The 13968-nt window shown below is 39.4% G+C and overlaps 1 protein-coding gene across 5 annotated transcripts in view; it reads right to left on the reverse strand.

The window, feature by feature from the left end:
* LOC126259525 (protein SERAC1) overlaps positions 1 to 13968 on the reverse strand; it is a 267082-nt gene that overhangs the window by 24036 nt on the left and 229078 nt on the right. For all 5 annotated transcript variants that reach the window (XM_049956403.1, XM_049956420.1, XM_049956412.1 and 2 more), the window contains one exon: positions 5027 to 5179. In XM_049956403.1, the coding sequence (XP_049812360.1) occupies positions 5027 to 5179 (153 nt within the window). The remainder of the gene's footprint in view (positions 1 to 5026; positions 5180 to 13968) is intronic.

Raw genomic sequence — 13968 nt, forward strand, 5'->3', positions numbered from 1 at the left:
AATGCAGTAAATGAAGCAGGCAAAAAGGAATACAAACGTCTCAAAAATGAGATCAACAGGAAGTGTGAAATGGCTAAGCAGGGATGGCTAGAGGACACATGTAAGGATGTAGAGGCTTATCTCACTAGGGGCAAGATAGATAATGCCTACAACAAAATTAAAGAGACCTTTGGAGAAAAGGGAACCACTCATATGAATATCAAGAGCTCAGATGGAAACCCAGTTCTAAGCAAAGAAGGGAAAGCAGAAAGGTGGAAGGAATATATAGAGGGTCTATACAAGGGCGATGTACTTGATGACAATATTATGGAAATGGAAGAAGATGTAGATAAAGATGAAATGGGACATATGATACTGCATGAAGAAGTTTGACAGAGCACTGAAAGCTCTGAGTTGAAACAAGGCTCCGGGAGTAGACAACATTCCATTAGAACTACTAACAGCCTTGGGAGAGCCAGTCCTGATAAAACTCTACCACTTGGTGAGCAAGATGTATGAGACAGGCGAAATACCCTCAGATTTCAGGAAGAATATAATAATTCCAATCCCAAAAAAAGCAGGTGTTGACAGATGAGAAAATTACCGAACTATCAGTTTAATGAGTTACAGCTGCAAAATACTAACGCGAATTCTTTACAGATGAATGGAAAAACTGGTAGAAGCCGACCTCGGGGAAGATCAGATTGGATTCTGTAGAAATATTGGAACATGTGAGGCAATACTGAACTTATGACTTATCTTAGAAGAAAGATTAAGATAAGGCAAACCTACATTTCTAGACTTAGAGAAAGCTTTTGACAATGTTGACTGGAATACTCCCTTTCAAATTCTAAAGTTGGCAGGGGTAAAACACAGGGAGCGAAAGGCTATTTACAATTGGTACAAAAACCAGATGGCAGTTATAAGAATAGAGGGGCATGAAAGGGAAGCATTGGTTGGGAAGGGTGTGAGAAAGGGTTGTAGCCTCTCCCCAATGTTATTCAATCTGTATATTGAGCAAGCAGTAAAGGAAACAAAAGAAAAATATTGTCACCTGTAATTTGCGATTGAATGATTGGCATTAACTCACTCTTCTTATCTACACTCCCTTGCAAAGTATACAACCCATGTCTTACATCATTACACTTAATATTGTATATGTTTTCAAAAGAGCCTTACTTTTCAATAAGTTTGGATTCTACGTTATTACATTTGTTCTCAATGTTAAGTTCTAACCTTTTTGACAAATCCATGGAGAAGAAATAAAAACATTGAGGTTTGCCAATGACATTTTAATTCTGTCAGAGACAGCAAAGGACTTGGAAGAGCAGCTGAATGGAATAGGCAGTGTCTTGAAAGGAGGGTATATAGGATGAACATCAACAAAAGCAAAATGAGGATAATGGAATGTAGTCGAGTTAACTCGGGTGATGCTGAGAGAATTAGATTAGGAAATGAGACACTTAAAAGTAGTAAAGGAATTTTGCTATTTGGGGAGCAAAATAACTGATGATGGTCGAAGTAGAGAGGATATAAAATGTCGACTGGCAATGGGAAGGAAAGTGTTTCTGAAGAAGAGGAATTTGTTAACATCGAGTATAGATTTAAGTGTCAGGAAGTCGTTTCTGAAAGTATTTGTATGGAGTGTAGCCATGTATGGAAGTGAAAATTGGACGATAAATAGTTTGGACTGGAAGAGAATAGAAGCTCTCGAAATGTGGTGGTACAGAAGAATGCTGAAGATTAGATGGGTAGATCAAGTAACTAAGGAGGAGGTATTGAATAGAATTGGGGAGAAGAGGAGTTTGTGGCACAACTTGACAAGAAGAAGGGACCGGTTGGTAGGACATGTTCTGAGGCATCAAGAGATCACAAATCTAGCATTGGAGGGCAGCATGGAGAGTAAAAATCGTATAGGGAGACCAAGAGATGATTACATTAAGCAGATTTAGAAGGATGTATGTTGCAGTAAGTACTGGGAGATGAAGAAGCTTGCACAGGATAGAGTAGCATGGAGAGCTGCATCAAACCAGTCTCAGGACTGAAGACCACAACAACACCAACATGAAATGTGCTATAGATGGGAGAGTTTGTATAAATTTTCAAAGGTGTGGGTATTGTAGCTAAAAGCATGGTTTACAAGAACAGATAAAGCATGACTAACACAAAACACACATCACACCTTTCAAACAACCCTCACAAACAAGTGTGTCTGATTCTTCTTTATTTGCTGTTTCCATAGAGTGGCTGGGATTTCCTTTTGGGACCTTGAGGGTGAAGGTGGGACAAGACCGTTCTGTAGGAAACGATTTGACACCAAACCTGCTCCGGCGTCTTGCTCAAGTACCTGAGAGGTATAGATCCTGGGGAAGGGGGGTGGGAAGGGTTTCCTGTCTTTGGGGATATCTTCTTTCTCTTCTTCGATCCTAACAACCACATATAATTTTTCCTTTCTTACTTCTCACCTTGAGGACCTGTCTATTTTTTCCCTCTTTCCATATTCATAAGCTTCTATCGCTGAAGCTTTACCTTATTTCCGTGGTTACTAATAACCTACATCTTATCTTTAGATAAGAAGGCCGAAGAATCAGACTACACGAACACACATCCACATATACACAAACATACGCTTCTACACAAACATTAAATCATATAAGACAAAGCCTGTCACAATGTGAGAACTGACAGGTGTTGTAGGGGAAAAGGTGCATACATAGGGAATTATGCGCACATATATGGAGAATTAAGATGGTTCTACATGGAATATACATAAGAAGAGGAGCACATACATAATGAACAAGTATAAAGTAGTAATGAGTAATGGATAAATAAGAGAGATGCATGAGCAAAGAAAGAAAACGAAAGTAGGAGTAGAATTAGTCAGGTTGATCACTAAGCAACGTCAGTGCAATAAAAACCCTGATAAATTGAAGGATAGTGGTATGTAAGTAGTATATATAGACATAATATCTATTGAATGTATAGAAGTTCATAGGTAGAGGAGGACTCTAGGGAGTGAATGATGTATTAAAGAATGAATGCGAAGTTTAAAATAGATTTATATTTTACCAGAAGATACTTAACTATGGTATACATAGAAATGTATATTAGGGTAAAGAACCGTGAGGCCTACTCAGAAAGGATAAGGGCAACGTACCTGGCATTCACTAAGTATAAAGGGCAGACGTATCTGCGTGGAGAAAGGACGATCTGTGGCCTAAAAAGTTAGAGATGTTTTGTAAGGGGCGTACCTACCAGAATGGAAAGAGGAAGTGCTCTCATAAGGTCAACCCACAAGCAAGGAAATGGTGCTGATCCTAGGAGAAGGGGACAGTATAGTGACGAAAGTCACAAATTTTATAGGAAATATTCTGGAAAGTGTAAATTCTATGAATGACTAGCATTATTATGTTTTGTGAAAGTAAATGAGTGTCAAAAGAACACTTTCATTTCACCCGGAGTTCCTCCAAGCTACAAATAATGAAAATAGTACATTCTAGGAAAAAGGTAGTACAAAAAAATAAGAATGGAAATAAATTACTCATGTGTCATAAACACCTGAAGTTTTAGATTGAAAAGGGAAATAAAAAAAAAAAAGTCCTCACAATTCATAAATATTAGTAAAGCTGTCTAAAACCACGAGTACATGCTCATGTCTTAATAACATAAGTAAAATAAGAAAAGAATAGAGAAACAATAAGCAAAAGATTGTTCCAGAGAGGACAGAGAATTGTGACAGAAAGGAGAGATATGTATATAAATATATGTAAAAAAATGCATACTGTTAAGATATGAAATTTTATTATGAGTTACATTATTTGCATAATGACTATGTATAGAATATCATGTGTTTGATCGGGGGAGGGGGTATGTAGTGGTTCGAGAATTTCTGTGTAAATTCTAGAACCACTCAGCGTTCTGCTGCCTCGAACACATGATATTCTAGATACGAGTGTGGGATGGTAAAATCCTACCTACTGCATGTCACGTTTGTGTGTACAGGTGTTCGGACGGCACCAGCAAGTACCTGTCAGACAATCCATATGTGTTAGTGAGTGTGTAACGAAGAACCATGGAGTTTTTATGCCGTTCTGTGCTTACTGTGTCACTGACTATTGTTATGTGAAACAAGAACAGTTGAAAAAGTACTATTGTGAACTCTTGACTCAGCCTTAGTAGAGGCAAGATGTAATTTCAGATTCATTTTAAGAAAGTCATGGCAGTCAAGCCAACTGCCTTTTAACTGTAACTCATTTTGTTTCTAATGTTTGACGGTGTGAGGTACTTACAGAAAGTTGCAAATGTATGTTGAAAGTGTGAATTATGTTGCGCATGAAAGCCAAATACATCGTTAACTGATGACTCTATTCGATGGAGAAAAAGTAAAGGAGAGAGGCTGCAAAATTCCAAGTAAGTCACCTCGTAAAGAAGTGGAATGTGGTTTGGGGAAATAAATCAGTATAAAACACACCCACACTCACACTTTAAGTCGTCAGAACATTAGACTACATATCACTCCCATACAGGTAGTACAGAAAAGATTAGATTAATTACAGAATGCACGGCGTCTTTGTGAGTCTTCTTTGTACGAGTGTGTGTGTGTGTGGGGGGGGGTGGGGGGAGGTCATATTTTTAAAGAAGGCCTTACTTGCTGAAAGCGTGATTTATGTCTCTCTCTCTCTCTCTTCCCCCCCCCCCCCCCCCCCCCCCCCCCCGCCCTCCATGTGCAACTCAACATCTCCGTTATTTGATGAGTGCCAACATTCCTTTTCATTATACAATCTAAAGTATAGGTGTAGATATAGATGAGTTGTTAGCTTTGCTCCTCCCATTACTTATATTCTCAAAGTGGCTGTTGTCAACCAGCTGACAAATAAAAATGATTATCAAAAAGTAAAGAACACCTAACTTTGTAGTTGTTGTTTAACACATGCTTTGGATAGGATGTTGGATTACAGGCTATTTCAAATGTAGCACCAATAAAAGTAAGATCTGACTACATTACCCAATACTAATATGAAGCATCTTTTGCAAGCAAAATACTTACTTTATTTTTTCTGAAGGACATGTTGGGGACCATCTGGAAATTGTTGTATCATAATTAACACCAACTATCCGCAGGTAAGGGCAATCTTTTGGAAGCCAGTCTCTTGGCCAACATGGTGTGTACATATCTTCATGGCATTCTGGGCACTTTTCACTTAACATTACAGAGAAAATTCATATAAAAATACAAAAAATAAGCCAGAATATACATTTTCTAATACTTAAACAGTGTTCTGTCAATAACACTTTAAGACACTAATCATAATTAGATCCCATCCTACTGAGTTTCCAGATACTCACCCATTTTTAAACATCATTTTTTAAGAGGATCTTCAGTTGAATCTTCAAGCAACGTCCTAAGACATGCATTAAAAACTTGTACCATCAACAATCATGCTTGGCCATTGTACGTCAAGCATAAATGTTGCAGAAAAAACTGAATGAAACTGATTTAATTTACATGCAAAAAGGGACGAATAAAGAGAGAAACAGAAGGAATCATACAAGAAGTCAACCAGCTGCTTTAGCTCCTACTGTCCAATAAAGCTTCTATAGTTAGTTCAGTATTTGTAATTTAGTTCTATAGTTAGTTCAGTATTTGTAATTTAGTTTTTATCAATCTCTTGCTCTGTCCTTTGTGCTTGGCCTTTTTTTAAGTCTTTAAACAGGATAATTTGCACAACCACTACTCAGTGAATACATATTAAATGACACTTGATGCATGATTATAGCAAGAAAGACTACTACAAAAAAAAAAAAAAAAAAAAAAAAAAGAGGGAGACAGAGAAATTGTCAGGGTAAAGAAATCAAATTGCTTAAAGTTGGAAGTCCTTAAAACAAGTCAGAAGGCTTTTTGAACACACTGATTAGCCAAAAGGAAGGTTGTTATCTGTCATGGACTTTTGCAACATTTCCAATAATGTTTTGAGTTCCATTCAAATGAATAGTTTAAATACACCACAGTTCAATTCCTTGTTCAGCTGTCAGAGATAGCCAAGAGTACAACACAGAAAGCTACATTTTTAACTGATATTTCACTTCATTAGGCTCAGGACCTCACCAGTAGCAGTGACAAATAGAAAGTAAGATTAGAGTTTAACATCCTCTAGACATCAAGGTCATTAGAACTGGAGCACAAGCTCAGATTATTTTAAGAATGGGGATGGAAATTTCAAAACATCTACCCACCATTTGCCTGGAGTGATTTACGGAAAGGACAGAAAATCGAAATCTGGATGGTTGGACAAGGATTTGAATCATGATCCTCCAAAATGCGAGACCAGTGTGCTAACTACTGCATACGCTTCACTCAGTAGGAGTAGCGTATGTCCAACAAGAACTCTAAAACGTGAGTGACAGTGGTCTGGCAAATAAATGTTAAATAAAGCTTATAAATTCTGTAAAAGACTTCCTTACAGGCAGAAAACTCTTGGGGTGAAACATGTCACGGTACATATTCAATTAGGTGCAAATATTGGATTATTCCTCAACTCTATGGCTGCTACCAACACACAAGGTACAGAGAGACAGGACTTTATTTAAGGACCAAAAAACTAGCAGCATAACACCTATAACTGGTGTGCAAGCACTGAACATCTCTGCAACATGAATCAACTCTTTACAAGGATTCCTGTTCAATAAAAATAACAACTCTAACAGAGCAGACTAGTGACCTTAATATTAGTGGTACTGTAGATATTCCCTAAAATTCTGTAATGAATATCTTTCACCAACATGTTCAGCTCTTATACAGCAAAGTACATTTCAATATACTAATAATGCATTAATTATAAGATAATTATAGAATATATCTTTCTGATAACTGGTTTCTCCCTCCAAAATTTATCTGTAGCTTACTACTATTGTAGATTCGAAGATCACTATAGGGGAATACCTGTACTCACCAAGGATGATACGGAAGGTACTAATGTAGCTAATATTACCCTCCAAAACAGTGACAAAGACTTTCAGACAGTAGTGATTAAAATTCCAAAATTAAATTTGATAATAGCCAGAGTGTACCATTCGCCATCAGTAAATTTTGGGGAGTTTCTGGAAAAAATGTAATGATTCCTAAATAAAGTAAATGCAAAAAGGATTAGTGACTTCAACAAAAGCTTCCTCTGTAAATATAAATAGAGAGCAGCTCTAGTCAGTCTCATAGAATTATGTAATCTTATTTTCATAGTAAATCATGCAACAACAACAACAACACCTACCAGGCAGGCAGCCTTGGATCAAATCTTAATCCACAGAAAGAAACTGAAGTGGTGTGCAAAAGTGTACAGTACAGGTTTCAGTGACCATAAAGCTTTAATAATTGCCATCACCATGAAAGGTGTTAGGCTAAAACAACACACTAAAGGTCAAATGCAGGATCTTCAGTCAGAATAATGCAAACTAATTTAGTTTATTATGATGAAGACTGGCCTGCTGCTGTCAAATATGAAATCTGTATACAAAATTCAAAAAATGAAAAGCGCAGGATGGAATAACAACAGTATTATAGAAAGGGTACATTGCTGCTCATCATATAGAGAAGGTGTTGAGTTGCACACAGGCACAACAAAAAGATTGCTATACATTTAAGCTTACAGCCAAAAGGCTTTCTTCCAATATAGAAAACACACATACACACACAGAGAGAGAGAGAGAGAGAGAGATTACCATTGTCCCTGGCCACTGTAGCCAAACTGTAGACACCAACTGCACTTGAAGGGAGCAGAAATATGCCACGGGTAGTGGGGTGGCCATTCACGCAGACAGACAGATTGCTAGTAGTCATGCCCACTTTGAAACCAGCACAGTGGTTGCAGCTTAGCTTGTAGATCATGCAGATGCTTTCACAAATAGGTCTTTGATAGAATAGGAGATGCCTGTGACAGTACTGGAGTGGATGTTGGTGGGAGGATGTATGGGACAGATCTTGCAACTAGGGCTATTGCAGGGATATGAGCCATGAGGCAAGGGGTTAGGAGCAGGGGTGGAGTAGGGACTCACAAGTGGGTGGCGGAATACCACTGTGAGACGGGTGGGAGGTATATAGGGTAGGACATTCCTAATTTCAGGGCATGATGTAAGGTAGTAGAAACACAGGCAGAGAATGCCATTCAGTGCTCCAGTCCTAGTTGGTAATGAGTCATGAGAAGATTGCTCCTTTGTGGCCGCACAGTGTGTGTGTGGTATGTGGAAGGTGGTAGGTAACTGGAGAGACAAGGCACACAGTTCTGTTTCTGTGCAAGGTTGGGATAGTAATTTGTCTTTGAAGGTCTCAGGGACACCCTCAGTATGTTTGGAGATGGACTGCTAGTCACCACAGATGTGATAACCATGGGTGGCTGGGCTGTATGGAAGGGACAGTTTGGTATGGCAGCTATCCAAGTGGAGACTTTGCTGGTGGTTGGTAGGTGTGATACAGACAGAGGTATTGATGTAGCCATCCTTGAGGTGTAGGTCAACTTTGAAGAAGGTGGCTTGTAGGGCTGAGGAGGAACAAGTGAAGTGAATGTGTTGAAATTCTGGATGAATGTGGATAGGGTGTCTTCACACTCAGTCCACATCACAAAGATCTCATCTGTGAATCTGAACAAGGTGAGGGGTTTGGGTTTCTGGGTGGTTAGGAAGGATTCTTCTACATGGCCCACGAGTGGTTGACATAGGATGCTGACATGCAGGGGTCCACTGTTGTACCATGCATTTGTTTGCATGTGATGCCATCAGAGGAGAAGTAATTGCAGTGTGAGGAGCCAGTCACCTTTTTTCTTTTTTAACAGTGTCGCCTTTTATCACCTTTTTAAATTGTTGTCATCTTTAAAACCTATTTTACTCTTATAGGTAGAAATATGTTACATACATTTGTTTCAAAGTTCATGTATTATGGTCATTGATTTAACTTTTTGGATCGTTCCAGTGATGAAAGCAGATAGTCTACACTAGGGCTTCTGCGATCTGAGGTACATTGTTCCTTTTTGATTGTTTGAGTGTTTTTTTTATATTCTGTGCAATGGTTATTAGTGTCAAATACTCCTTTATTACAATTGTTTCTATTTTTGTTCCAGATTCTAATTTCACTGTAGTAACATAGCTTCTACGGTGTGTAAAATTATGGGAAAAAGATTTGGAAATGATAAGGGAAATATTATTTAAAGGGTTAAATGATTTTTTACATTTATTCTGGAACATACACTCCTGGAAATGGAAAAAAGAACACATTGACACCGGTGTGTCAGACCCACCATACTTGCTCCGGACACTGCGAGAGGGCTGTACAAGCAATGATCACACGCACGGCACAGCGGACACACCAGGAACCGTGGTGTTGGCCGTCGAATGGCGCTAGCTGCGCAGCATTTGTGCACCGCCGCCGTCAGTGTCAGCCAGTTTGCCATGGCATACGGAGCTCCATCGCAGTCTTTAACACTGGTAGCATGCCGCGACAGCGTGGACGTGAACCGTATGTGCAGTTGACGGACTTTGAGCGAGGGCGTATAGTGGGCATGCTGGAGGCCGGGTGGACGTACCGCCGAATTGCTCAACACGTGGGGCGTGAGGTCTCCACAGTACATCGATGTTGTCGCCAGTGGTCGGCGGAAGGTGCACGTGCCCGTCGACCTGGGACCGGACCGCAGCGACGCACAGATGCACGCCAAGACCGTAGGATCCTACGCAGTGCCGTAGGGGACCGCACCGCAACTTCCCAGCAAATTAGGGACACTGTTGCTCCTGGGGTATCGGCGAGGACCATTCGCAACCGTCTCCATGAAGCTGGGCTACGGTCCCGCACACTGTTAGGCCGTCTTCCGCTCACGCCCCAACATCGTGCAGCCCGCCTCCAGTGGTGTCGCGACAGGCGTGAATGGAGGGACGAATGGAGACGTGTCGTCTTCAGCGATGAGAGTCGCTTCTGGCTTGGTGCCAATGATGGTCGTATGCGTGTTTGGCGCCGTGCAGGTGAGCGCCACAATCAGGACTGCATACGACCGAGGCACACAGGGCCAACACCCGGCATCATGGTGTGGGGAGCGATCTCCTACACTGGCCGTACACCACTGGTGATCGTCGAGGGGACACTGAATAGTGCACGGTACATCCAAACCGTCATCGAACCCATCGTTCTACCATTCCTAGACCGGCAAGGGAACTTGCTGTTCCAACAGGACAATGCACGTCCGCATGTATCCCGTGCCACCCAACGTGCTCTAGAAGGTGTAAGTTAACTACACTGGCCAGCAAGATCTCCGGATCTGTCCCCCATTGAGCATGTTTGGGACTGGATGAAGCATCGTCTCACGCGGTCTGCACGTCCAGCACGAACGCTGGTCCAACTGAGGCGCCAGGTGGAAATGGCATGGCAAGCCGTTCCACAGGACTACATCCAACATCTCTATGATCGTCTCCATGGGAGAATAGCAGCCTGCATTGCTGCGAAAGGTGGATATACACTGTACTAGTGCCGACATTGTGCATGCTCTGTTGCCTGTGTCTATGTGCCTGTGGTTCTGTCAGTGTGATCATGTGATGTATCTGACCCCAGGAATGTGTCAATAAAGTTTCCCCTTCCTGGGACAATGAATTCACGGTGTTCTTATTTCAATTTCCAGGAGTGTATTACTGGATAAAGGAGTGGTTTTTTTTTTATCTGAACAGTCACCATAGCTAATGAAGAAAAAAGTTGAACAATAAGAGGGGGGTTGGGTGGGTTGTTTGGGAGAGGAGACCAAACCGTGAGGTCATCGGTCTCATTGGATTAGGGAAGGATGGGGAAGAAAGACGGCTGTGCCCTTCCAAATGAAGCAACTCGGCATTTGCCTGGAGAAATTTAGGGAAATAACGGAAAACCTAAATCAGGATGGCTAGACGCGGGATTGAACAGTCGTCCTTCCGAATGTCAGTCCAGTGTGCTAACCACTGTGCCACCTTGCTCGGTTAACAATAAGATTTCGTTATGAATCTATAGGTATAAAAATTAAAAATGTTCTTATGCCCCTTCTTCAAATGATTTCACATTCTCCTTCGACACTGCAGTGACATGTTGGTGTTTCCCTCCATTATTAGCCTACTAATGTCCTTGCAGGTCCTCATGATCATCCAAACTATTATGTAGTTTCATGGACCAATAAATAAATATTTAAACAACTTTTTAAAACTGTCCCAGATATGTGACTGTAGGCCGAGAGACCTGAGAAACCTTCATCAATGTTCCAGAAATATTTCCACACACAAGCCTTACGTAATACATTCACAAGGTTAATAATACTTGGCGTGCGTACATTTTTTACACAAGTCATCATATGCTTGTGGTCTCTCTCAGATCTCAACACAGACAAACAGCTACTAATTAATCAGTGTGTGCCTCACTACCTTTCATCATTGTCACAAATGTTTTTGCTATCTAGTGGCCAGAGAGCATGTTTTTTAATCAACCTAAAAATTAATGCCATATGTGATACTCTGTTCCATTCTGAAAATAAACTTTTGGACACAGGAAAATGCAAAGTTTTTAGTGACTGGTTTGAGAAGACAGATAATTTGAAAAATAAAGTCTCTGCATGGGTAAAAAAGTATTGAAAGTATATTTAGCAGTGTGTGTTCTTGGCTATCAAGTCTGAGAAAAAAGGTTTTTAGGCAATTTTCAGCCACTCGCGTTCTAGAAAACGTAAGTATAACTTGGACATTAAATGGAGACCATGTCAGTTACATTTATAACTTTCAGCTCAGGCACAAGCTCATTATGTGCACCAAAAATTTGCACTTTAAATACCAAGGGTAATTCCACCACTGCAAATTGACTTGGACAATGAAACCAGTGATTTCCAATTACTCTACAGTTTTGTCAAATGATATTTGTGATGTTTTTAAGATGATGTTGCCTGATAGTGTTCCTGAACATTTTTCACTTTCATTTAAGAAAATGAGTTATCTAATAACTGATGGACTGGCACCATATTTTCTGGAATGTATGTTACAAGAAGCATATTCATGTTCTTCATATTACAAATTGTGTTTTGATAAAACTACCAATTTTGAAGATAAAAAAGAATTACAAACAACCATTACAGTTTGGACTGAGAGTAAACATTAAATAACAACATGTCACTTAAGAACCTTTTTATAGGCAGAGAAGATGATGAAACTTTACATCAGAAATTATGTGAAGCACGTTTTGAAGCCAATCTGTCACTAAGCACATGCCTTATGCTGGGATCAGATAGACATAACATCAATAAAAACATGTTTAGGTTTTAGATAGTGATACATAGGAGACTCAAGACAGACAACTTATAAACACTGGAACATGTAACATTTATACAACGCATAGTGCCTATCTATATGCTTTGTCATGTTTAGGTGAAAAAGCATCCGAATTTCTGGTCAATATTTACTGTTATTTTGATGGTTAACCTGTTCACTGGGAAGAATTTGAAGAAATTCAGTCTCAGTGAAACATTCCACATGTTTCTGAGGCATACAACCACATGGTAACTTACTTTAGGATGTTCAGCAAATAGGATTTTGGAAGAGTGAGATGGAATTCAGTATTACTTTCTTAATCATATACATCTAAAAAACAATTTTACTACTGTTGAGTTGCTGTGAATGCTTTTTTGAACCCCAATAAAAGCAGAATTTTAGATCAGAATTTCATCTGTGCAACTATTCATTAAGTTCATACAATGTTTTCAAAGCCAAATACCTTTCATTCACAAGTTGCATACAGAAACAGAAAATATACTTTAAACCTTTTTGATTTGTGTTTGAAGGTTTCTGCTTTGAGAAAAATTGAGAGAATTACTGAAGTTCTTCATAATAAACTCTTTACATTGGATAATCTGCTCCCTCTTGTATAATTAATTGCTAGTGGGCAAGTAACTGAAGAGCCTCATAAACTGGAAGAACATGAAAAGTTATGGTCTCTAAAGAATGCCCAAAAACATTACATCACAGCTTGCAAACGTGTGATGGAAAAGAAAAGATATGCCTATAAAGTGCACCACTGAAAAGTCTTAGGGTTTTAGATCCCAAAGAAAGAATAAAGAGCAGAAGCTGCAGTGAATTGTTTAAGGTTGCAAAAATTATGGCATTCAATGTCTGACAAGATTACTTATTAGATGAGTGGAAGGTTCTACAGTCTGAAAAAGATGATCCAGCTTTAGATAACAACGGCACTGACAATTACTGGCACATCTCAGAAAGACATTTCTCATCCATAGAGTTAAAATATCTAAATGCTCCAAAACTTGTTGAGGATTCTCTTACATTGTCCCATGGAAATATGGACAGAGAGACAGAAGATATTCCATTTTGAAGCTCACACTAGAAGATAAGGTAGTGATGACTGAAAGATTTTTGAACAGGATTTCATCTGTGAGGGATGCTTTGGAACTATACCCCCATTTTCTCTCTGTGCCCACTGACTCATTACATTGCTTGTAAGGTAGAATGTGAAAAGAAGACTCAAATTAGAAGAAAAGCAAAAAGAGGTACAAAACCAAAGGAATCTTGAAGAGGATATTACAAAGATGAAAAACATAAAAAAGACAGTTGAGTATGACACAGCTGTTCTGGGGAGAAAAAGAAAAAAGAACACCAAATATCTAAGGAGAATGAGAAGAACTTCTATCTCAAGCTTCAGTTAAAATGATACACACACTTGAAAAGAATGATTTAAAAGCAGCAAAATTGACCAAGAGTATGACTGAGGGTGCACAAATGATGAAAGTAGAAGAAAGAGTGAAAGAAAGGAGGGAGAGGGCATTCACAAAAACCTTGTATGATTACTTCACTTTTTTGCTAAGATTCCTAAGAAACAGCAACCCACACCTATTCTGTTAATCTTTTTCCAGTATAGACTGTCATTAGCTGTAAAAATACAACATAGACATTGTTTGTGAATTACAATTACCAATTTTGAATTACCAATTCCATATTACCATTGTACTTGCA

Source organism: Schistocerca nitens, chromosome 1 (assembly GCF_023898315.1).
Source record: "Schistocerca nitens isolate TAMUIC-IGC-003100 chromosome 1, iqSchNite1.1, whole genome shotgun sequence".
NCBI lineage: Eukaryota > Metazoa > Arthropoda > Insecta > Orthoptera > Acrididae > Schistocerca > Schistocerca nitens.